The sequence below is a fragment of the Sceloporus undulatus genome, chromosome 2 (genome assembly GCF_019175285.1).
Source record: "Sceloporus undulatus isolate JIND9_A2432 ecotype Alabama chromosome 2, SceUnd_v1.1, whole genome shotgun sequence".
In the NCBI taxonomy this organism is placed as follows: Eukaryota; Metazoa; Chordata; class Lepidosauria; order Squamata; family Phrynosomatidae; genus Sceloporus; species Sceloporus undulatus.
In genome coordinates, this window is record NC_056523.1 from 75,633,218 (window position 1) to 75,658,977 (window position 25,760).

The 25,760-nt window shown below is 38.0% G+C and overlaps 1 protein-coding gene across 3 annotated transcripts in view; it reads left to right on the forward strand.

Annotated features, from left to right (window-relative positions):
- Positions 1 to 25,404, forward strand: part of ZMYND10 (zinc finger MYND-type containing 10) — a 29,991-nt gene extending 4,587 nt beyond the window's left edge. For all 3 annotated transcript variants that reach the window (XM_042454931.1, XM_042454932.1, XM_042454930.1), the window contains exons 4-13: positions 4,031 to 4,084; positions 5,762 to 5,914; positions 7,915 to 8,003; positions 8,824 to 8,924; positions 11,561 to 11,733; positions 13,853 to 13,978; positions 19,993 to 20,114; positions 22,300 to 22,425; positions 23,878 to 23,985; positions 25,218 to 25,404. In XM_042454931.1, coding sequence (XP_042310865.1) covers positions 4,031 to 4,084; positions 5,762 to 5,914; positions 7,915 to 8,003; positions 8,824 to 8,924; positions 11,561 to 11,733; positions 13,853 to 13,978; positions 19,993 to 20,114; positions 22,300 to 22,425; positions 23,878 to 23,985; positions 25,218 to 25,233 — 1,068 coding nt within the window. In that variant the 3' untranslated portion in view covers positions 25,234 to 25,404. The remainder of the gene's footprint in view (positions 1 to 4,030; positions 4,085 to 5,761; positions 5,915 to 7,914; positions 8,004 to 8,823; positions 8,925 to 11,560; positions 11,734 to 13,852; positions 13,979 to 19,992; positions 20,115 to 22,299; positions 22,426 to 23,877; positions 23,986 to 25,217) is intronic.
- Positions 25,405 to 25,760: the final 356 nt, after the last annotated feature.

Genomic DNA, 25,760 nt, shown 5'->3' on the forward strand with positions numbered 1-25,760 from the left:
TATATTTTTAGCATACAGGCATTTGTAAGATGTCATAAAATGATGATTTTGCTTCAGGAAGCTAGTTTGACCTACTTCCTATCACAGTGATCACTACTATGAGAATTTATGTAGAATTGGCATAGAAAGTGTTTTCAGGCAAGTTTATGTGAGAGCTAATAATGTTAGAATTTTAAAATTGGGTGAACAAATTGAGTGCAGTAGAAGGGGGACATCTATTATTCTGAATATAGAAAATTACTGTATATACTTGTGTATAAGTTGACATCATACAGTATATAAGTTGAGGGCAGGTTTGGGGGCCAAAATCAGGGAGGTATTTTGAGATGACCCGTGGATAAATAGAGGATAAAATGTGGGTCTCAGTACCCTTCCTCCCCTTCTGCAGCCCTTTGGGAGACAGCCGAGCTGGGGAGCAAGCTTTAGAGGCATGCACTCACTCTTCCTCCTCCTCTGCAGCCCATCTATGGGAGACATCCACACTGGGGAGGAGGAGGGGAGGCAAGTATTTGCCCCACAAGCCTTTCCCCAATCCGGGTGTCCTCCAGCCTTCACAGAACACCTGCACTTGGGAAGAGGAAGGGAGGCAAGCATTTGCCCCCAACCCTTTGCCCGGCTGTCCCTTTGCGAGACAGCCAGACTGGGGAAGAGGCTCCAGGGTCCAGCCTGCTACCATATTGATCAGTGTATAAGTTGACCCACGTTTTTGTGTCAATTTTTTAGCATTTTTTTTACTTATATACAAGTATATACAGTAATTTAACCCTTTACTATTTGAATTTCAGTATGTAACAAACTGATTTATTTCAAGCAAGTTATAGTGAATATTAACTACAGTTCATCACTTTGAACAACACAAGTTGTGACTGAGAAAGTGACAGTATTCTAGAATATTATGAATACCTGAAATCCTGCATCCAGTTTTGGGCATCCCAATTCAAAAAGGATGTTGACAAGCTGGAGCATGTCCAGAGGAGGGCGACCAAAATACTGAAAGGCTTGGAAACCATGCCCTATGAGGAGCGACTTAGGGTGCTGGGTATATTTTGTCTGGAGAAGAGAAGGTTAAGAGATGGTTATGGTAGCACTGTTTAAATATTTGAAGGGGAGTAATACTGAAGATGGAGTAAATTCGTTTTCTGCTACTCCAGAGATGTGGACACAGCAGTGGATGCAAACTACAGGAAAAGAGATTCCACCTCAGCATTAGGAAAAACTTCCTGACAGTAAGAGGTGTTCGATGGTGGAATGCACTGCCTTGGAGTATGGCAGAGTCTCTTTCTTCAGAGGTTTTTAAACAGAGACTGGATGGCCATTTGTCAGGGATGCTTTGATTCTGTGTTCCTTCGGGACGTAGCTAGGATTTTAGGAAGAGGGGGGGTCCAGACTAAGTGCCACCATTATAATGAGGCCTGGGTGCGGCAGCACAGCAGCACACACCATTCATTTTTCTAATGGAAGGGGGGGTCTGGACCCCAAGGACCCCCCCCCTTGGCTATGTCCCTGACTGGATGTCCCTTAATGTCTCTTCCAACTCTGTGATTCTATGCTTCTATTCTGAGCTCATGCTTATATAAGAAAAACAGGGAGCTCGATGGTATAATGCTGAACTGTGTTTGTGTAAGTGCTTCTCAAAGTAGGGGTCTGTGGACCAAATGCTGGTCTGCAAGTATTCACTGCCAGTCTGCAGCAAGTTTGCAGGAAAGAAATAAACAGTTGTAGTCAATGGACACAAAATAATTGATCCCTGGCACATGGGAGGGTACTCTGCCAGTCTCCCACACCAGTTTCAAGATGCACTGGTTTCTTTGATGTGTTAACAAATGGTGGTTTGTGCTTCTTCTTCTTCTTCTTCTTCTTCTTCTTCTTCTTCTTCTTCTTCTTCTTCTTCTTCTTCTTCTTTTTGATATACATTCAAATGTGTATCTTTAGACATCCAGTCTGATACTTCAGAGGGATTTTTAAAAACACCCAAAACCCAAAGCTTGACTTCTTAGGGGGTAAAGAGAATTGACCATCATTCAGAAGGTAGTAGTAATACAGTACTTGTTTTTAAGAGCACTAGCTGAGCACAGGCATTTATGACATTAATATTTCCATACAGTTGAAATGCTCTTCAACCTACAGTTAGGCATTCACTTATGCTTATTTATTTTCAGCCACTATTGAAGACTTTTTTTTTACAGACAAGCATTTTCCGATTAATAATAAATAAAATATTATTTATTTATAACAATAAATAATATGCCTGTGTGGTATAGTGGTTTGAGTGTTGGACTGCAACTCTGAAGACCAGGGTTTGATTCGCTGCTCAGCCATGAAACCTACTGGTGACCTTGGGCAAGTCATACTCTCTCAGCCTCAGGGAAAGGCAATGGCAAACTTCCTGTTGCTAAGAAAACCCCATGATAGGGTCACCATAAGTCAGAAATGACTTGAAGGGATGCAACAACAAACAAAAAATAATAAATTACTGTTCAATGTATTTGTTTCTACTGTATTTTTTGTATTTGCTTGTTTTAATCTACTGTATATCACTCTGCAGCCTGCAATATGACACAATTAATTAATTAATTAATTAATTGCCATAACAAATAAATACCATACAGACTGCAACTCCAGTCTATAATCAGATGTTTCAATTAAGATAATGGTTTCTTACCATATTGCCTATGTTAATTAGTATATCTTAAGATAGGAATGTATAGGTTAACACCAACAGTTCAGTGAGGATGCAGTGTTAATAACGTAACTGTCACTATTAATCCTTCCTGGATTTAAATTTCCTCTGCCTCACTTTCTGCAACATGGCCCTACCATTTGTATTATATATCAACTGAAATTCTAAATAACACTTCATGTATAATGAACTGAGTGATAGCATACTTTGTGCACTAGTAGGCTGTAATCATTCATTAAAGTACCAAAGGATTTTGTGGTTTTAGTAATTCCCTGCATCTCCTGTCAATCCTTCCAATTCAGTTCTGACACATTATTGAAATCTGAAAGCTTTAAAGAAAAGCATATAGAAAAATGAAAAGGTTTTAAAAATTAAAATTGACATTTTAATATTGTCTTTCCATTTGGCTTAGAGAAGAAAAATAATTAAACTTATGTATGAGTGCTTCTGTAACTGTAAGACTGCAGGCTCAACATAAAGGTGTTTGTATAGGGTCACTATGCAGTTTCCTAGAGCCATGCTTTCTTTGAATTATCATAATAGAGGCTGAACTATTATAATGAAGCCTCTTTTTCCAAATACATGCTTCCTCTTTCCAGAATAGCAGAATTTAGGGAGCATCATAACAGTGTCCCAACTTACCCTGGGTTCTCAACCGTGTGACTTCTTTTTATATTTTGTCACCAGGAAGGCTGAAAAATGGACTGCTGTTCTTTATCAGTTTATTTGCATCTACAGTGCAGTACAATATGATCTAAAAATCTACAAAGCAGATTGAGCCAACCTAAATGCACAAAATATATGTTGTAAGCTTTCAAAGCTCTACTGGCTCCTTCATCACTTAAAGGTGTCAAAAATCATACAAGAGAAAGAAAAATATGACAAGGTTAAGTTACAAGTCTACATTTTGTCAAGTTGTTGTTGTTGCTGTTGCTGTTGTTTTTAAATTTTATTTCCTGGCCATTATGACCCTGTCTTCCAGTAACCCCATAGTGAGACAAAGGAGTTGCTTGTCTGCATGGATATCCCTCCATACTATCTTCACTGAAAACAATATCTTGACAAAATGTAGGCCTGTGACTAACATCGTCATATTTTTCTTTATCCTGTATGATCTTTAACACCTTTGCCTGATGAAGAATACAGTGGAGATTCAAAAGCTTGTGACAAGTATCTTGTCCATTTTTATTTGATTCAATAAAAGTGTTTGGCAGATTTTGGATGTTACTGTACTTTAGCTATCTGACCAACATGGCTATTCCTGGATATGTTTTCTTAATATTCCAGTGATGTTTATACTAAGCTTAATTTATATTTAATTTATGTTTTGTTATATTCTATCTGTTTCAGCTGCGTCATGAAGCTTCAGTTATTAACCTCTTGGAGACAGTGTTTTTTCACAAGGTAGGCAGTAACTTTAGGCTCAAATATCATAAACAAAAATCCCAAGTGATCATTTAGATCACTCTAGATAAATTATGATAAATTCTAGATAAATATTTTGGATGGAGACCTTTTACTACAGCAATATGATCTGGGGGATAATTGTTGTTATGGACTATATTCCTTCTGAGTTAAAATTAGAAAACATAAAATCTTGTTCCATCACAATGGCAAGTTAATGCCATTTAACACACCAGCTTGAATTTGGCTCCAGCAGTTATTCCAGGAAGTACTTCACCTGTCAGTGCTTCCTTCATGTTTAGAACATGAATTTAAAATATCTATACACGTTATTTAGTGCTCAAAAACCTGTTAATCTTTAAGAAAGGTATAGAAATGCCACAAAAATAATGCATATGTTTAGAGCTCCTCCATTGACAAACATGAGCTTGACAGATTTATGTGACTTCACAATGCAGTTATAGATATTAAGCCTTGAAGTTGCACATTGACCCAATAAGATCCTGAGGTTCATGGATAACTTTGTTCCTTAACTGTTGTTGTTAGTGCAAAGTTTAGATACAGACCTACGTTTCACTTCCCTGAGTTAACTTGCTGTTGCCCCTTAAGGACCAGGAATCATGAGCTTATTTCATGTGATCCAATATGGTCTCTCTGATATTTAATTGCCTATACTTTAGTTTTGCAGAATCATAGTGATGCCTGCTCTGAACCAAGAATTCTTTAGATGTATAGAAAAGAAACAATCTCCCTTTTCTATGATTAACATAAGAAACAACAACAACAACAATAATAAATTTATTTGTATCCCGCCCAATCAACGAGGAATCCGGGCGGCTAACAAAGTGGAAGTACATTAAAAATACAATAAAAACAAACTAATCCCTTCTCAGCCCCCCAGCCATATAAACCAGACAATAACAATAAACAATATCAATACAGTGGTAATAAATAAGAAAACATAAGAACGTTACGAGTCAAACAAGGTTAATAAAAAAAAATCCTCTCCCCAACCCTTCAACACAGGTCCACATCAAAACAATAGTAAGCAAATTAAATATAAACATAACATGACCCATAGGAAATCAGAACCAGTGTCAAAAGAGTTTATCAGTTTACCTCAGTTATTCATTGCATAACTCTTCAAACGCAGTTATAATAAATTAAATAAATGCTTATTACAAAGAACAATTGCGTCAAAGAGAGAGAGAGAGAATACTTTCGGACTAGACTGGAACATTTAGCAAGTGTCAGACCTTTCCAGTATATTAGTTCCAAAAAGCAGAGGACTGCACCTGGTGATGGTTCCAGAAGGTACTTTTCCCCTTGCATTCCTGCTGCTAATCTAGAAGTATCAGTGTAATTCAGTCTTTCCCTGCGTTTGCCCTATCTGCCTCATATCTCTTAGCAAAATAAAATCCCATGGTTCTTGGCCAAGTATTTGGACAAGACAGCATTTGTTGTCCTGGTCAGGCAGAAAGGGATCTTGAATAAGAAAGCAGTACATCTAACAAGTTGAATGTTAGGATTACCACCTTGACAAGTGTTCCCTCTCCCCAAAGATACACCTCATGCTTCCAGTGACAAAAGCAGCTTAAGGGATCTTGTCATTTTCCTTTATTCTGAAAAATTGTTTCCATATCTCCTAAAGAATCCAGTATTTCTGTCATTTTACAGGAAATCTGTGAATCTGCAGAGGATACCGTTCTGGACTTGATAGATTATAGCCATAGGAAGCTGACCTTACTAGTTGCTCAGAGTACCAGTGGGAAGAAACCAGTGGACCAAAAGCTTGTGGCTGAACATCTTCCCAATCCTTCATCTATGCAAGTGAGACAAAGTTACAATTTCTACCTCAGGTATTCTATTTTGGTAAAGGCAAAATTAATGTTTCTGACACCCAAGACAGAAAATTCAAATGATGTCTGTCTGTGCTGTAATTATTATTTATATTTTATTTATTATTTATGTTTATTAGGCAGCTTACAAAAGAAATTCTGCAGGTGTCATACTTGCAGTAAGATTTCTTAAAACATCACAATCAGATTCTGACATGCAGATCTTAAGACTAAATAAAAATCCACATGAGCCAGCACAATAGCTAATCTGCAAATCCAGGAATTAAAAAACAAATGATAGGAGAAAAAATTAGCATCAGTACTATAAGTACTGACAGAAATATACAAGATAATTTTACAAATACAAATGCTTTGCAGTCCCTGTAACAGATAACAGAGCACTTAAAAAGGAGTGCCCTGATCACTAAAAGGTAACATGGGTTTTTCAAAAACAAGTAATGCCAGACTAAACTTCCCTCTTTTTTGGATACAAGCATGGTAGATGAAGGGAATGCTGTGAGTGTCGTGTATCTTGAGTTCAATAAGGCTTTTGACTAGGTCTGCCATGATAATCTTGCAAAAAAGTTAGTAAAATTTGTACTAGACAATGCTTCTGTTAGATAGATCTGGTTGACTGACCAAACCCGAAGGATGCTCACCAACTATTCCTTTTCATTCTGGAGATGAACCCTGGTGTGCCACAGGGTTCATATGTTGAATATGCTATGAATATTTTATAATGTAGATACTGTTGCAAATTGTACATTGTTTAGTACCTCTGTTGTAACCCGCTTTGATCTCCTTGGAAAAGTGGGCTATAAATAAACAGTATTGTTGTTATTATTATTATTATTATTATTATTATTATTATTATTATTACTATTATCATCATATTTATCAGTGACCTGGATGAAGAAATAGAAGGCATGTGTATCAGATTTGCAGATGTCACCAAATTAGGAGGAGTAGCTAATATCTCAGAGGACAGGATCAAAATTCAAAATGATCTTAACAGATTGAACTGGGCCAAAACTAACAAAATGAATTTCGACAGGAATAAATGTAAGGTACTACATTTAGGCAAAAAAATGCCTAATGCAGAGCTACAGGATGGTTCACACCTGGCTTCACAACAATGTATGTGAAAGGGATCTAGAAGTTTTAACAGACCACAAATTGAACATGAGTCAACAGTGTGATGCAGCAACTTAAAAATCTAATATGATACTAGGCAGCATCAGTAGGAGTGCAGTGTCTAGATCAGTGGTTCCCAAGTTGTGGGTCGGGACCCCTTTGGGGGTTGAACGACCCTTTCACAGGGGTCGCCTAAGACCATCGGAAAACACATATTTGCATGTAGCAATGAAAATAATTGTATGGTTGGGGGTCGCCACAACATGAGGAACTGTATTAAAGGGTCGTGGCATTAGAAAGGTTGGGAACCACTGGTCTAGATCAAGGGAACTAATAATACCACTCTATTCTCCTTTAATCAGACCTCACCTGGAATACTGTGTCCATTTCTGAGCACCACAATTCTGGACATGTTGGAACATGCTCTATGAGGGGCAGCCTAAAGAGCTGGGTATGTTTAGCTGGAGAGGAGAATGTTAGGAGGTTAGGAGGTGACATGATAGCCAGGAATGCTTTGATTATGCTTTCCTGCATGGCAGGGGGTTGGACTGGATGGCCCTTGTAGCCTTTTTTTACTCAGTGATTCTGTTATTCTAATTAAATACATAACCCCTAGGGCTATAATAACAGATTTTTAAAGGCCTGGGGCAGGATTTTAAAAGCTTTAGCTTGATTAAAGAATAGTGTTGTAGGTGTCAGATTGCCTTTCCTTGGCTTGCATTCTTTATCTTGCGGCTGAAGAAACCAACTTGAGAATTTTCTAGTTTTCTTGTTAGCGGTTGGAAACATCACAGTAGTTAAACTATAGCTACGTATCTGAAAAAAATTCCTTTGTTATATGACTTTTTCTGCTTTCAGGAGTTAAAGAAACAAGCTGAGGCAATGGAGTTCGAAATATCACTGAAAGCTCTCTCAGTATTCCGTTTCATTACTGGCCTGGTAGACAGGTACGTTAAATTTTCATCACATGGAAGAGATTTTTTCCCCTCATCGTTTTCTTAGTTCAGAAGTTCTAAACTGGTTCAGAAACTTCTTGTAATTCATAAACTCTTTTCAGATAATCCACAGAAAAGAAGTGGAACAGTCAGGAATATTTGTCTTTGTTCTTACACTTCATATATTTTTTTTCTGATTTTTGATCTTACAAAAAGGGAGCTCATTTTGACCAAAGCCAAAAAGATCCTTCCTTAGAACCATGCTGGTAGGAGTCCACTCTTTTTTCCCCTAAACAAAATTCTGTTAAAGGGGTCTTCTCAAAAACCTGAGCCCATAATGTTCAAAATATTGCTCTTATTTTGACGATTATTGTAGCGCTGAAGAAGATATATTAATAAAATGTGAATTGTTTATATGCTTAAATTTGAAGAAGATTTATAAAGTAATCTGAGAAATTAAAGTAGTCTGAGATTTATAAAGTAGTCCAAGAAATATTTCTACTAGTCTTCAGGGTCTTTCATGAAGAAATGATCTGAGGACTGCTGTTGTTATCTTGTGTTTTTGAAGGCTGGGCAATATTATTTCTAGCTTTGTCTATCCCTTCATACAGTAACTCGCTCTGAAACTGATTGTATTCATTCTCCAGCATTTGTGACAGATTTTATTCTATCATGACTAAATCTGAGAACTTGTTGTTTTTGGTCACTTACATTTTTGTAAATTAATTTCAGTAATGTGAACCTTGAGAGTGGTAAATCTCCTAGTTTATTGTAAAAAACAAAACCCTGCCATCTCCAGTATATCTGTTTTCTCTGCCATATGCTTTGTCAGTTTACCAGTGAGTGCTGTGACAAGGATGCTGAATACCCACAACTTTCCATGTCTTTTGGTACAGTTGATAGAGCATTGTCCGTGGAGCTATTGTGAAGAAGGTAAGCATTACAGGTAAAAATCTGTGTTGTAGCTTTTCTCCCCCCCCCCCCCCCCCATAAATCACGGCTCATCTTTAGCAGCTAAAGTTTGCATGATTTATGACTTAGAATCATAGTGTTGGAAGAGATCACAAGGGCCACCCAGTCCAACCCCCTGCCATGCAAGACCACAACTGAGATACTGCCGAAAGCTGTCCACCCAACCTCTGTTTAAAATCTTCCAAAGATGGAGAGTCCCCCACCCACCAAGGGAATCTGTTCCATTGTTAAACACCTCTTACAGTTCCGAATGTTCCTAATGTTTAGGTGGAATCTCTTTTCTTGTAATTTGAATCCATTGGTTTATGTTCCAGTCTCTGGAACAGCAGAAAACAAACTTGCTCTATCATCTACATGACATACCTTCAGATATTTAAAGACAGCTATCATGTTACTTCTCAATATCTAATAAATCTAATCTCTCAAAAAAGGGAATTCTACATTAAGCAGACTCTCTCTTGTGTCCTCACCAAATATGCTTGTGAGGGCGGTGGGATCGAGAGAAAATCTTCCCTTGATGAAGACTTTGGCAGGCTAATACGGTGAGATGGGTTTTACAGATTATCTAGATCCAAGCCACAGAAGACTTCATAGAACATAACCAGCACTTTGAGGTGTCCCCAAAAACAGATCAGTATTCCAGAAAGACAACAAAATTTTTCAGTTCTCCCAGTTATATTCTCAGTTGTCCCTGACTATAGCTCTGTTTCCAACAGATAAGATTATGCGAATGACAAAGATGGGCATGCCAGAGAGAAAGAGAGACTCCAAGCATACCTTTATCAAATCCTTTTTTGTTTCAGTTTCTTTTGCCCCTTCTAACATATATTGTCCTCCTCTTTGTTCTTCTGTGTATCTTTTCAGTATGCACACACAAAGATAAGTACAACAATGTGATACAAATGCTACAGTCCACTTAACAAGCTGTGGTGCCTACTCACAGGTTTCACACACACACACACACACACACACACACACACACACACACACATATTTGTATTAATAGACACCTCATTCTGTCTTTTTAAATAGTAGATTGTCACTGTGTGTATTCAGCACATTAAAAAAGCAAATGATGACACACTGGGGCACCACTGTAAGAGGACAAAGTGTATAAGTACAAGAAATATGAGAGGACAAGTAGAAATTAATTTAAACTTGGGGCCTGAACAGACAGGACAAAATAAAGCTGCTTCAGATCATTTTGGAGATATGCTGTTTAAATGATGCATGTGTTGTAAGAGGCCGGAAGCCACGCCAAAGCTACGCTCCAGTCCTAAAGACTTAAACACAGCTTTGGCACAGCTTCTGGCCTCTTAAGATGTATGGGTCATTTAAACAGCATACCTCCAAAGTGACCAGAAGCAGCTTTATTTTGGCTTGTCTGTTCAGGCCCTTGCTCATTTAAAATGTGTGTTATATTAATTAAGGAATTATCTGGCATTAATTTACCTTTTCTGTCAATATTCACATATGGGATGAAAGTCTCCACTATGTTGCCTTTGGCACGGGACAGACCGCCCAAAAAGAGCGGCCTGCTGGTAGCGTAATTTCCTCTGTAGGGAAGCCACAGCTGCCAAACTGCGTGGCTTCCCTCTGGAGGAAAAAGAACCCGGAAAAAAATTGTTCTTTTTGCACCGCAGGACCAACATAACAAGTGCGCCACTGGTGCACACACTACGTAAGCGATGTGTGGACGCAACTGAGCGCTTTCATAGCAATGTCAGCGCCCGTGTACACGGGACACCGGCATTTTATGGCGTCATGCCGTGGTAGAGTTAGGGACCGTGTGGTTGCCGTGCGGTCCCTAACCCTAAATTTGGTGCCTGCAAGGCACCTTTGCACAGTCTGTACTGCACCCAAGTGTCCCTTGCTAAAGGTGCACTCCTATATTTGGACATGTTGTTCCAACCTGAAGGGGGAGCTTGAAACTCCATAGCTTCTTGAACTCATCTTAAAGCAATAATTGAGCAGAATTACTTTGATGATAATTCAGGCCTCCAGAATTGATGCTAGAGACTAAAGTGTCCATTTATTCTTCATGTGTAAAGAGCTGATTTACAGCGTGGTTTCAAATGAATTGTACAAAAAACATTTGAAATGGAAAAACATGTTAGAAGAAGTTGAATCAACCAGCTTGTAAAATGTCAGCTTTAGTTCTGCAGAGGAGAATCCCTAGAAGGAGGCTTTTTTCACCCTGATAGCTACAGAATCACAAAACATTATTTGATTCTTTTAAAGTCTCCAACAGATTTTGAAAAGAATCAGAAAATAGAGTGGATATAAGCAACTATGCAGTTATCCAGTATTGGTAATTTTATTTCTCCTGGAGTTGATAGCATTTATATTCTATGTAGATTACAGTTTAATGGCAGTAGCAATAGCAAGTACATTTCTATACTGCTTATCAGTGCACTTAAGCACTCCCTAAGCGGTTTACAAAGTGTAAGCTAATTACCCCCAACAATCTGGGTAATAAGAACACTTTTTTCACATTGATGTAAAGACTTATATGATTTATATTTATCACATTTAAACACTTTCTAGTAATAAAAGCACTTATTTATGTATATTATAGTTGCCCTTTCCCCTCGCAGGGAAGCTGAAAAAGTTTGAGAATGGTGCATGGTATGAGGTGCCCTATGAAGACCATGTGAAGATGACTAAGTTGGATGGGCAGGTGTGGATTGCTCTATATAACCTGCTTCTTAGTTCAGAATGCCAGCGCAAGTACAATTACAATAACTTCAACAAAAATCAACTACTGAAGGTACAGCATTGCACAGTGTATAGGCTGTATATATGTTTGATTTAGAATACTTTTCTAGCTTTGAATAGTTAGCTTTAACCACTGGTAGGAGTAATGGAACCTCATCAAATAGGCCACCACAGCTAGAATAATATAGGACCTCACATCTTAATTTGGTAAACTGATGAATACATTTTTAATGTATTTGTCAGTGAGGACATTTTTCTCTATCCAACTGGTAAAAGCACTCTATTCTGGGAGTGAGGTATTTTTGTTCTGAAAAACATTGTACATCAGACATAGAAGATGATCTTTTCTTCTAGCAATGTGCAATGGTATTTGTTTAACACAGTTTATTTATTTACTGTCTCATGTAATGAGGGTTTGGTTACAGAGGCTATATTGAAATATAATTGAATCATCAATGTATTTGTATTTGTTAGTTTCCTCATTCAATTTTTTAGGTACATATAAATTACATATTACATTGATTTTAATATTAATACAATTAAATTCAAAATAAACATTAAAAATCCTCAAACCAGCAAACCAGGAAAAAATAAAAACAAATCCAAAACTTCCAAATCATTACATGTAGAACAAGAGCCAAAACCACTTTGAAGAGGTAAAAACTAATTAACTACTACTAGGAAACGAAGACTAATATGCAAACATTAATTGTTACAAGTACTGAAACAGTCTTGAAAGGCTATTTCTGAAAATATTCCATTGATGCTCAAAAACATGTGCAAACTTTTTTTAAAGCTGAAGCCTGGCACAGAAAGAGCATTGATGTAGCAGCTAAGAAGAAGCGATTGAAAACTAGATTAATCAACTGCTTTTTTAAAATCAGTTGATCACACTACAGAGGTTAGCTATGAAAATTTACTTAGAAGTAGATTCTATTAAATTCACTGGGGCTTACTCAGAGTATGTATAAAATTGACCTAAACGTAGTTATGGGGTCTTTCCTTGCATTCCTCATAACATTCAACAAACACATTTTGGCTGCAACAAAATACCCTTGTAAAATGCAGTATTCTCAGGAAGGGAGAAATAAGTTTACAGTAGAGAAATACTGATTCTGTTTTTCATTCAAAAATCAGATATTTATTATCATATGTATAATTATTAACTGTTAAAAATAAATAATCTATTTAATGTACAAATATAAAACTGACAAAACAATAATAAGTAAGAAAGCAATCCTAGTCCCCAGATTCATGAGCACACCGTCTTCACTGGCATGTATGTATTTGTCTTAGGTTGCCTGTCAGCTTAAGGCAATGTGAATTTCATAGGACTTCTGTGTATTACAGTCAAAAGCAGGTTATATTTGTGGATAGAAAAATAATATTTACAAGCTTTATAGAGCACTCCCAAATGATGGTCTCTTCAGAATTCAAAACATAGTAAACTTGTATTTCTTTTTATCATTGTTTTCACTGTTTTGTTAAGTAGTGGAGTCTGGCCTAAACAATTTGTAGTTAGATCTAAAAGGAAAAACAAAGTTGTGTATTTTCATGTAGACTCTTATCAAATCAAATTTATTACGGCACATAGCCAGCATAAAACAATAAAAAGTATTCCAAGATCTCAAAGGTATATATATGTTCATGTATACATAGCATAAATAACATATGGATACAACGTTCAACCTCCGAGAATATCTAGAGTGTAGATTATATATGTTTACTGCAAAAAGAACCTCTAGAATTCTAAAGAATGGATTTAACATGCATTTTAACCATTAACATATTGATCTCTTGAGAGATCGTTACAAGGACCTGTAATTTTAATAACCCTTTGAGTTAGAAATTTAAAAGATTTATGCGAATTCTTATACATTTACATAAGTAGCCAAGTTATACTGTATTTATATGATACAGGTTTAAATAGTAACAAAATATCTAATAAGCTATTTATAACAGTTTATTCATAAAATGACAGTAACAGTTACTGTATTTGTTTTTAAAAATTACAACAGGTAATGGCAGCTGCAAAGAACCTAGCTACTGTAAAGGTTACATATTCACTACAGTCTGCAAGAAAATAGTCAACATAAAATTTCTCCTGTGTAGACTCTTCTAAATAATTTGGAATCCTAAATGTTTTGTCTCTCTACAATTTCTGGATTTAGCTCCGTGCCTTCCTGTCTGATGTCCTCCTCGACCAATTCCCCAATCTTTTGGAGTTGCAAAGATTCCTGAGTCATCTCGCTGTGACAGATCCTGCTCCACCAAAGAAAGACCTCATTTTAGAACAGGTATATCTATTACCACATGTTTCTTTCAAAACATCCTGATACCTGTTCCTCCATTTTCCTTCATTCTTTTAGTTGCACAGAGTCCCATTCTTGTAATTCTAATGTAAAGGTGAATAAAAGAATGTAATCATTTTGCTTAGGTAGAAGGTTGCTTGCCAAGCAAACTGTAGATTTGCCTTAAGATTACCATAAGTCAGAAAGAATTCTAAGACACAAACCAAAATAAAGACTGTGCTAATCAGGAAGTATTTGTATTAAAACAACATTGATCTCAAATTTAAGCATAATAGCTCTGTCACAAAGTTATGTTGGTATATTTATGAATAAGTATAAACTGCTATTTTCCATCATGGAACTCAAATCAAGGGAGCATAACAAATGTTCCTAAGTGTTCTTCTCTCTGGGCAGTGACAAAATCCAATATCTTAGTTTAGCAAGGTTGTTGCTCCTCAAATCATACAGTGAAATGGTTATTAGGTCATGTAAGTTCCATGACCTTAATGTTCTAGTCATGTTGACAGCTTGGGATGTGCACTTTCAGTATTCAAGTCAGAAGGAAGTAGCTGGTATCACTGGAGATTTCTATAATCCCTGTCTCAGAATTTCATTCAACAGAGCGGGGTGAAGGCTCAGTCTTGGGCTATCACCTGTATTTAGGGTACTACATGATGCTGGCATTCTTGCAAGGAATACTGAACTAGGCAGAGATTAACCTGATCCAACAGGTCACTCACTTTTTACATCCTTAAGAAAGAGAGGGTAGAGTAGGGTTATTTAAGGTTAGTTATGCCTTAGCAGTTTGCATATCCTCAGTATGCTCTGTTACTTTTAAATTTTTAATTACATCAGGTATGCCTGCTGGGATAATAGTAAGAAAAACAAACCCCCAAAGTAGACCAAAGATTAAAGTCAGTCCACTCTGTCACACAAGATCAGATTGTAACTAGCACAACCACCCATTCCCTTTTTAATGCTAACAATCATATTTGCAGCAGCTTTGCTTTTTGGAAGCCTCCACTCCCCAGCTGCAGATTTTTTGCCTCATGTTGCAGCAAATCAGCTAGAATGAAAACCAAGTTTCAAGCCTGAGGTACCAGCCAATATTGCTGTAAATAGTATGGCAATCTTTATTCTGAAAGAGAATGAGCAGAAACTCCTCAAAGTATTTTTAATGGCATTCCTGTATAAGTAGTTGCTGACTGACTTATGAAACAACTGCAGATCCATATGGAGTCAAAAGCAAAAGAAGGCGTATTTAGAAAAACCTACTGTTGGATAATTTGGAGTTAGGGCTTCTCTTAACATAATTTGAAAGTCATTGGCTATCAAATGCAGCTATAGACGTATTCTTAACTTAGGCAGGTTACACACCGCCAAAAAGTACGTGCTCAGCACATACTAGGGTTAGGAAGGGGCGTCCTTTCCGGACGCCCCAACCCTAGTACGTGCCGAGCACGTACAAAATGGCAGTGCCCATTCTATATGGGCGCCACCATTTTGACGTAGTGGACGCTTAGTGTCTGCACGTTGCGGCAGGGAAATGATGCTGCAAGTGCGCCATTGGCGCGTTGCAGCATCATAACTGCGCCACAAAAAGAACCTGCTTTTTGCGGGTCCTTTTTGCAGCGCCGGGGAACCACGCGGTTTGTAAAGCGCCACAATCAAAATTACAGCATTTGAGCACACAGACATTTAAAAGAAGGAGCTTTATAGTCAGCAGGTAGCAGTATTGTTCGGTGCAAGTAAACTTGTAGGAAACTGACCTGAGGGAAAGCCATAGAAAATGAATTTTCAATAACTGTGGCAGACACTGGTAAGGATACTGACCTCATGGAAACAATTACACAAATGGGTTGTGTGTACCCAAATTGCTGAATCTGACATGTTGCTATCTGGATTCTTAATGTTGAATGGCTCTAATCTGCCATTAGAGTTTATCTTGGTACTTACTGTACCATTAACTGAGAGTCAGCAATCTGGGAGGGTTGTTGTGATGGGGGGGACTGGAGCTATACTGTACACACCCTGGTAAGGGAAACTTCCCAGCAGCCCATGAACTCACCGACTGTCTCTGTGCCAAGCAATTATGAAAAGGCCATTTTCCATCACTCGCTGCCTACAGAGCAGCCCTTCACACTCAGTCTCTGTATCGCTATTTTTATTTGGTAGGGGCATTAGCCTTTTCTTTTTTTTGAAAGAGCAGCCCTTCCTCTAGAGCCTAAACTTCATCACAACTGCTCTTTGCCAGAATTTTTTTCTCATATTTAGAAACCCACGCCTTGGTGTCTCTTTTCAGAGAACTGACAAATTATAGAAACTTCTGTTTTAAGTAAAAATTTAGCCATATGAAGGGTGTTTGAAACTTACCCAATCCATATCCATTTTAGATTTCTCATCATCCACCTTAAACTTACATTATTTGAAACTTGCTTCTAAATTCTTAATTTAACATAGTACTCAGATGTATTTTGTTAAATTTTCTGGATATTACAAACTATGTTTTAAACACATCATATGTGGAACATACAACAAGATCTGTGGAGAGCTTCTCTTTAGTGTGCCAGCCATACTGCAGTCTATACCCCTGCCTCACTGTTTTTCCCTTCTCAACAGATACTCCACATTCTGTCACTACTTACTATGCTTAGATCTCATTTGACGATTTTTGAGTGGGTTTTCCCCTTAAGCATTATTTTGTGTTCTTCTGCAAACCTTGTTGTTTCTTCAGAACTTTAGATACCTTCCACTTGAGTGTGGATGGTGCTGTTTTGGCTACGGAAGAACTGGAAATCAGAAAATGAGTTCACCACAAAAGACAATATATATAGATGAATCTAATGTGTTTGTGGACAACAGAATAAAATCATGAGAAATATAAATGGTAATAAATTGTTCACATAGTAAGTTAGTCTATCACTCGCTAATATATTTTGGGGCAGAACAGATGAGCAGGAAGGAGTGGCTAGAAGCTGCTCTCAGCCTGATCACCCCAAGGCCATGGCAAAGACACGCTGCAGCCCTGAGGGTACCTCTTCCTGCAATCCCTAAAAGGAGCTGAAAAGATCTTCTCCTTTTGGGGCTGGATTTGGGCCACCATAGGTGGCCCTGGGGCAGGTTCCAGGCACTGCGGGGGCATGCATCATGTAAACAACATGCCCCTGGAGCAGCTGAAAGCCACCCCTGTCTGCTTGTTTGTTTTGGGCCTTTGTGAATCTTGCTAGCTTCAAGAAACTTCAGTTGATTCAGAAAAAGAATGTAGCATCAGTTAACACAATTCAGTTGGGGGTGGGAGAGGACCATGGCAGTCAATACTACTTATTTCATGTACAGATTTGTTGATAAGCATAATCTGCCTCCACCAGCACCACCATATGTTGAATCCTCTCACAATAGAAACGTTGTAGGTTTCGCTTCAAAATTTTCCTTCTGTTAATTATTGCCCATGAGCTGTTTGATGAAGTCTCACCTTAACTGGGAAGACATGCAGTTGAGAGTTATTTTATGTCATCAGCACTCCTGACGTTCACAAGCATCACAAGGATTTCACTAGTCCGCATGTTGTGGAATATTACCCAAAGGAAACACATTTGGCTAAACAGCAAATACTTTATATTCTACACATATTTGGGCTGCTGAAAATTACATTTTTGTGTGGAGTCGAAGGCTTTCATGGCCGACATCCATTGTTTTTTGTGCGGTTTTGGGCTATGTGGCCATGTTCTAGAAGAGTTTCTTCCTGACGTTTCGCCAGCATCTGTGGCTGGCATCTTCAGAGAATGCTTGCCTAGAAAGGAATTGTGTGTGAGGGTGTGTGTGTTCACACACACACACACACACACACACACACACACACACACTGTGTGAACCTGGGAAGGCAGGAGTGATTTGCATGTGGATTGTTCTGTTGCTAATGTCAGGCCTCAGAGTGGGAGGCTATGCAAAAGAGGATTAGTGTCTTCTTGATTAGTGCTCATTGTCTGCTGGGAAACCCCTGACCCTGGGAGATTTCTCATTTGCATTTGTTGAGTCTTCATCTTGCTATTTTTCAGGACTGGTAGCCAAACCTTGTTTACTTTAAGGGTTTCCTCTTTCCTGTTGAAATTGTCCCGGTGTTTGTGAATTTCAGTGGTTTCCCTATGCATCCTGACATGGTGGTTGTTGGCATGGTCCAGAATTTCAGTGTTTTCAAACAGCATTTTATGCCCAGAATGGTTTATAACATGTTCTGCTACTGCTGATTTTTTTGGCTGACCCAGTCTGCAGTGTCTCTCATGTTCCTTAATTCTTGTTTGCAGACTGTGTTTGGTGGTCCCTATGTAGACTTGTCCGCAGCTGCATGGTATGCGGTAAACTATGAGAGCTTGCAAAACATCAGGAAAAAACTCTTCTAGAACATGGCCACATAGACCGAAAACCCCACAAAAAACTATTACATTTCTGTGTTTTTATAATGTTATATCTCCTCTATAATTGTTTTATTATGTTTTCCTCTATGGTTCTATGAACTTAGTTTTGTTCTACATTTTTAGTTGCACTGGAAACATGGGTTGAACTACAGGAATAATTGAAAATCATTGTTGCTGTCAGCGTCTGCCATAGCCTGAGGGGTTAATGGGTCTAGCGTAGATGGCATGGTACAATTAGGAAGTATTGTACAAACTCCAAGAGAGTCACACTAGATATACACATGTTCATTAAGTAGGTTCTTGGCTATTTCTCTGTAAACCAGGTTGGAAGTAATATTTTTATATCAAAATAAAATAAAATAAAGCATGTGGTGCAGGGTGCCTGTCTCAGTGCCTATCCTTACTTCATTGCCCTTGGAGCTTTAGGCCATTTCTCCCACCACCTCTAGTGCTGCTGCTGTTATTTGCTGTCAAGCCAACTTTGATGAGAAACCTACAAGATCATTTTGGATTGTCTCAGATAGAGTTTTCATGGTAAAAGATATTCAGAAGTGGTTCCTCCTTCTGCACTGTTCTAATAAGACTAAAGTGCTACTGCCAGTCTCTGAGAGATCCTCCATCAGTGTCACCTCCCACAACTGCTGCTATCCAGTAGTTGTTTGGCTCATTAGTGTAGCTTCTCAGCAAAAGCCAGTCTGATGTGGGAGACTCTACCAACAGCACAGCCTCTCACTTCACTGGAGCATGCAGTCCCATCACCACAGAAAGGCAATACCAAAGTAGATACCTGCAATACTAGAAATGGTATGTGTATGGTTGGGGGGGAATGCCTTGCTAAAACCAAGTGTGGAGAGGTAAGGTGGGTAGGTTTCACTCCTTCACATGTTCATTTTGCCTTAAAAATTAGATCTTCTACACCCACATTTAAGTTAAATTAACATAGGTGTTTCTGCCCTCAGTGCTTTTTCTGGGCAGCTTGTCCCTTGTTACAAATCTTGCATTACATCTTGTAACATGCACGGAGAAGTCTGCATGCTAGGTGTAACCCAGGAGTACTGTGGATTTCTCATGGTAACACAATATAGGAGATAATTTTATAAGTTTCCAAAGGAGAGGGAGAGAGGCACAGGCAGTTCAGCAATTAAAAGAAAGCATGTTGCTTAACAGTGAATTACTCACTGAATAATTGTCTAGAACAAAGTTAAGGAACCTGTGCCCACTCCCAGATATTGTTGAACTTGAAACTCCTGCCTAGCATGGTCATTGATGGTCGTAGCTGTAGTCAAGAAACATCTTGGAGGACATGGGTTTTCCATTCCTGGTTTAGAAGTAAGAAGCTAAGACATCTTAAATAATTATACTGAAATTTATTTTCCTTGGTTCCTGTCCAGTGTTATATAAAGCTGCTCAGTGTTCCTCCAAAAACAAAGATATCCTAGCCTTTTCCTTTTATCACACACAACATCCTGTTTTTTTTTTCTTTGATGTGAATTGATGCTTATCACTTCCATAGGTGCTTGTGCTTTGATGAGTCTCAGGAATTATTACTGCTTATTTGATCCTTGGATTCTGATAGATGCACCTTTCATTCTTTTCCTGTCATTACAGGTTCCTGTAATCTGGGAACAAGTTATCAAAGAGAATTCAGGAAAGTGGCAAGCGATTGCCAAGCACCAGGTAAAGAATATGTTTAGTCCTTCAGAGGAAGAGCTGAAGAGCCAGGCTCGCAGGTAAAAAGTTCTCTATGCTCATCTCCCTATTATATCTTCATGCTCCTTAGCTGAATGTGGTACTTTTTCCTATCTCAGTACATTTTAAATTTCAAATCCATGAGTGTAGCTGTTTCTATAGTTCATTTCATTTTGGTTTTTGGCAGTGCTTTCTGTGCGCAGTGATTGTGGCCACTGGGTGTTTCCCTTTTGTCCCCCCCCCCCCCCCCGCCATATTTGTATAGCAATATAACCTGAAATTTTTGAAACAAGAATCTTTCTTGCACTAGAGCACCTGAGTTTTATTTTTAGAAGCCTCCAGTATTCCTGCCTACCAAAACCATTTCCCCTTTCACCTTTCGTCTCTTTTTTGTGCAGTTAGTCTAGCAGCATGATAGTGCCAGAGCACCTGAACATTTCTTGTACTATAGCACTTGAATTTGAATTTTAAAGACCCAAACCTTCAGTTTCTAAATAGGAAGTTTGAAAAGAAAGAAGGAGTATAGGCCAAAACAGGAGAGGGTGAAAAGGAAGAGACTGGGAAGAGTAGAACAGAAAGGATGAGTACCATACCATTACCTACTATTGTTTTAAACTGTATTTTTGAGTGATGTATTGTTTTATTGCATGCAATCTAGATGTTACTACTGTTTTATGGTTGTAATCCTGTCTCGATCCATTGGGAGAGGCAGGAAATATAAATAAAATTTATTATTATTATTATTATTATTATTATTATTACCTTGCCAAAAACCAATTCTACATTCTGCAAGCATTCAAGAAATGTTTGGAAGCGAATGCAAACACAGTTACAAAAAAACCATGAAAAACACACAAAATTGCTCATAATCTTACGCAACAAAAAACAAATTTGGTTGAACTCTTCATGAAGCCTAGTTGATGCAGAGAACCACTATGAAGCTTTCACATTGAAAAATAAAAATTTACCTTTCCCAGTTCAATTAATTTAGGAGCCTACCATTGAAATTGGACTTCCTTGGTCAAATTTAAAAATTGTGGGTCTCTTTATACATGGGAAATCAACTTTCATGTAAGAAAGTTATTCAGAAATAACCTTTGGAGAATTCTGTTTGAAATATGTCAGAATTTATGTCTCTTGTAGGTCTTGAACTTTTAAAATGCTGAGCAGGAGTTTGACCAGTGTATTACTAATAGAAAGAATTGGCAAAAAACATCCAAACTCCTAAAATCCTCCTCAACTTCAGTGGACTGTATTAAATTATCACAGTCTTTCTTCATAGGTTCTTCCATTTACCCAGCACTAGCCAGTTCTGATTACTGTTTTCTAGAAACAAATTATAGTTACCTCTTTATTGTGTTCAGTATAATATTCACAGTGGATAGTAATGTCCAAAGCCAGTGTGCACCTTTAGAATAAGGAAGTGGTCCCCAAAGCACTGTCCATCAAAATGTTGCATTTGATTCTCTTACTTTTAGAAGAACATCTTCTAATCTCAAATTTGCCACTGTTTCTAAGTGTGCATGCGTGTGTGCCTTCAAGTTGCCTGCCAACTTATGGCAACCCAATGAATTTCACATGGTTATCTTAGGCAAGAAATACTCTGAGGTGGTTTGCCAGTTCTTTCCTCTGAAACATCCCTTCAGCACCTAGTATTCATTAGTGGTGTGGCACCCAAGTACTAACCCGGGCTGACCCTGCTTAGCTTCCAATATCAGACAGGATCTGGTGCCATACTGGGCATACTGAGCCAGTGTAGTTTTCTGGTTTTGGGTGTTGGACTAGGACACTGGGAAACCAGGGTTTGAATTCTCACTCAGCCATGGAAATCTCAGAGGAAGGCAAAGACAAGCTCCCTCTGAACAAATTCTGGCTAGAAAATCTCTTGGTAGTTTCACCTTAGGATTGCAATAAGTCAGAAAGTACTTGGAAAGGGCACAACAATGATTCTGGGCATAAGAAACTCTTTGGAAATACATTTTTTCAAAGATGTATATGCAGTCTTCAGCCATATTAGCTATATGACACTGTTTTAACCCAAGAGTTGCCCCCTTACTGCAATAAAGTCATCTTAAGGCACCTATCAGCTTCCCCAAAGAGTATTCAATGTGTTATCAGTCTGCATTATAGACCCTCCATCCTGGAGCAGACCAGCAAAAGCTAAAAATCAGCTGGAATTTTATGCTTTTGTGAATTTTTTGTGGACTGCTTTCTATCTCCATTCAGGTGGGCCAAGACATACAACCTGGATGTAATAGAAGCCCTGATCCCAGACAAACCCAAGTGTGGAATGTGTGGCTCTGAGGCTGCAAAGCGCTGCTCCCGTTGCCGAAATGAATGGTATTGCAAACGGTAAGCACACCTGACAATAGTGTGGTGATCTTTTAATAGCAGTTTCAGAAATACTAGCAAACATCATTGACTAGAAACTAGCATTATAAATAGAATCATAGAGTTGGAAGAGAGTCCAACCCTATACCATGCAGGAATACACAATCAAAGCATCTTCCACACATGATCTTGCAGCCTGTGTCTGAAAACACCAAAGAAGGAGACTCCACCACACTCTGAGACAGCAAATTCCACTGTCGAACAGCTGTTACTATCAAGAAGTTCTTCCTAATGTTGAGATGTAATCTCTTTTCCTGTAGTTTGGATTCATTGCTCTGAATCCTATTTTCTAGAAAACAAATTTGCTTCTATTGGTGCATCCTAGAATTGCATTGACTTTTTTAGGTGCTGCATCACACTGTTTACTCATGTTAAACTTGTAGTTGTCCAGGAAAGCAGCCAACAGCCAATAGAAGCAGGACAAACAAAGATAATGGCAAAGCCCCATACTATATCTGCATTTTATCTTTTTCTGCCAAACTGTGGTACCTTACATTTCTCCTTGTTGAAATTCATTTTGTTAGTTTTGGGCCAGCTTTCTAATCTATACCATTGGGTATTTCATTAGCGTTCATTTAATGCAGAAATCTAGTCTGAAATTTATTTTGTACAAACCTCTAACCAGCATTACTGATGTCCAAAGAATGAGATGCAAAGCATTGGCCTGAAACAGATTAATAGGCCTCAGAAGGACCACAGGAGATGACTCATGATATGCATATGTAATAAAGAGATGCCAAATTTAAATGAAAGTATTTTAGGTCTTTGGTTGTAGAGACACTTAACTGCTTTGACATCTTCTCCATCAGATTATTATTTAACCAATACGAAAGCAGTATTTAATCAAACCCTTCCAGGTGTTGCTGAACTGTAAACCTTTCTTCCTCACTGAGTATGCTGGCTAGAGTGACTAGGGCATCAACAACATATGAATGCCTACTGTTCCTACTCCTGCTATAAACTGGAAAATCTATGGTTAGTCTTGTCAACAGCAATGAAAGAGTATCTAGAACAAAGGTTGCAAATGTGGCCCTCCAGATGTTGCTTGACTCCAACTCTCATTGGCCCTTAGCACTATCAATTATTAACGATGATGGGATTTATAGTTAACATCTTGAAAGGCCACTCATTCCCCATCTCTGGCTTAGAGCAAGTTTTCTTCAGCTGCCCAAAGTGGCCATATCACTCAGTGCAGACTGTTAACCTTCATTGAAGGATGCCCCATCGATTTCTAGCCCTGTATTCTTCAAAGGAACAAGGAAATCACTTCACTTGTATATGAAATATCATTAAAATTCCCCGCACTCTCCTGTTCATCTTCATTCAATGTAAAGCGAAAGTATTTTTTTTAAATGTATGTTCCATTGTGAACCTGACGGTGGTGGTAGTTATCTTTATCTTTCCCCTTTGCAGAGAGTGTCAGGTACTGCACTGGCAAAAACACAAGAATGCTTGCAATTTGATGGCTGATACCCTGAAGAAAATAGAGGAAGATGTACAAGTACAAGCAACTCCCAAAAAGTAATTCCAGTAGTCAGAAGAATTTTGTCTTTCTTTGAAAAATAGGCAAAAATTAATAATGTCTTTTAGAAGATAACTTCCAATTAACAACACACAGAGAAAACCTCTCAGTTCTGTTTTAACATACCTCAGCACAACACAGTCTACAAAGGAAGAACAAGATTCTGAGACGCTAGGAGAAAGTCCACTTGAAAAGACTATGCTCACAGATATGTCCCTAGGAACACAAAGTTTGACTTCTTTCCCTTCAGCCAATAATATTTCAATATATCATAGCTGCTTCTGCCTCTTTGATTGTGAGGCAGTTAATGGATGCTGGCTTTTTATGCTGGTGTTGACAACTATAGATCTGGTTTTGTTTTAGATATACCAGTACTCATGATCAGTACTGACTTCCCCAGGGACTTAGAGGAGTTGATTTTTAAGTATGTTACTTGTGGAGGTTGTTCTATGCTTTCAAACAGATTGTTTTGTGTGGCATAGAAACTAACTTCAGTCTCTGAAATAGTAAATTACAATATGAAGGATGCTTTTCCTCTTAGAAAATATGCATTACAGCAACTATTCTATCTGCTTTGAGAACAAAAAACTTGTTGAATGTTTTAGAGTCTTTATGAGTATTGCCATTAAACTCACCCACATAATTTTGTATGTTGTTAGATACTATCAAGATCAGACTACACTGCAATGTTGTAGTGAAGAATAGGAAAGATTCTGTTCAAATTCAACCCACTTCTCAGTACTATGGGATGTGCAGCCACAGTGATATGCACAGGGCTTTTCTGTATTTTAAATAATTCCTGTAAGATCTGAAGATTTTAAGTGTAGTTTTGAAATTACAGTATGTATCCTGAGTATTGAGACATTAGTCCAAACATGTGGCATGCCGCTGTGTAACTGTGGCTGCGAAGTCCTTATTTACTGCTTCTCAAATAAGTGATTGGAAGCAGAGGGCGTTTAACCTTTATCTTGGTCAAAAGTGTCATCCACCCATGCAGCATTTTTCTTTATTCTGTTTCAAATGTCTTGTAAGAGTTTAAAAAATTTGTGTGCACCATAGAATTTGGGCTTAAATTTGTTATAGTTTATAGAATTTTTGTTGAATTCACTTCTTAAAATCTTACTAATTGAAAAAAACATTTGCTAGATCAAAATAGTGTTCATGTCTCTTACACGGTTAGGATGAGAAAAGTAGAAAGGCCTGACAAGCCACATTTTTTACTCCCCTTCAGAACCACTGACTGCTAAGCTGAAGGAGAAGAACGGGAAAGGATGTGGTTAATTAAAGAATTTCAGCTTGCCGAGTGGTATGGTTTCAGTGCTAAGCATGTAACACATGACATTTTCACTGCTGCTTAGCAAATTGACTCTATTTGATCTTTATTTTTTTGTTGAAAATTAAACGTATAATGAACACTATGTGGATTTGTAATGTATAATCCTTTGTGTAAGTGACGCCTTTAAGCAAGAAGTCCTCCAGGAGTGATTGGAATTCTGTTGGAAAATCCCAAGGAAATGTTTGGCATGATTCTTGGCTTGCACACTTCCAAGATCTGAGCAGACAAAACATTCTTCAGTTTCTTAATTGTACAGTACTTGCCAAAGAATCTTACCAATGCTCAATACTTCTGCCCTTTTTGAGGGAATCACTTTTGTTAAGATTGATCAGGATCAAACAGAATATGATGGGTCTTCCATGTTCATATTTAAAGTAGGAATGAGGAATCTAATCTTTATTAATTAACTGTATTCCTGCACTGCCCAATAGCTAAAGC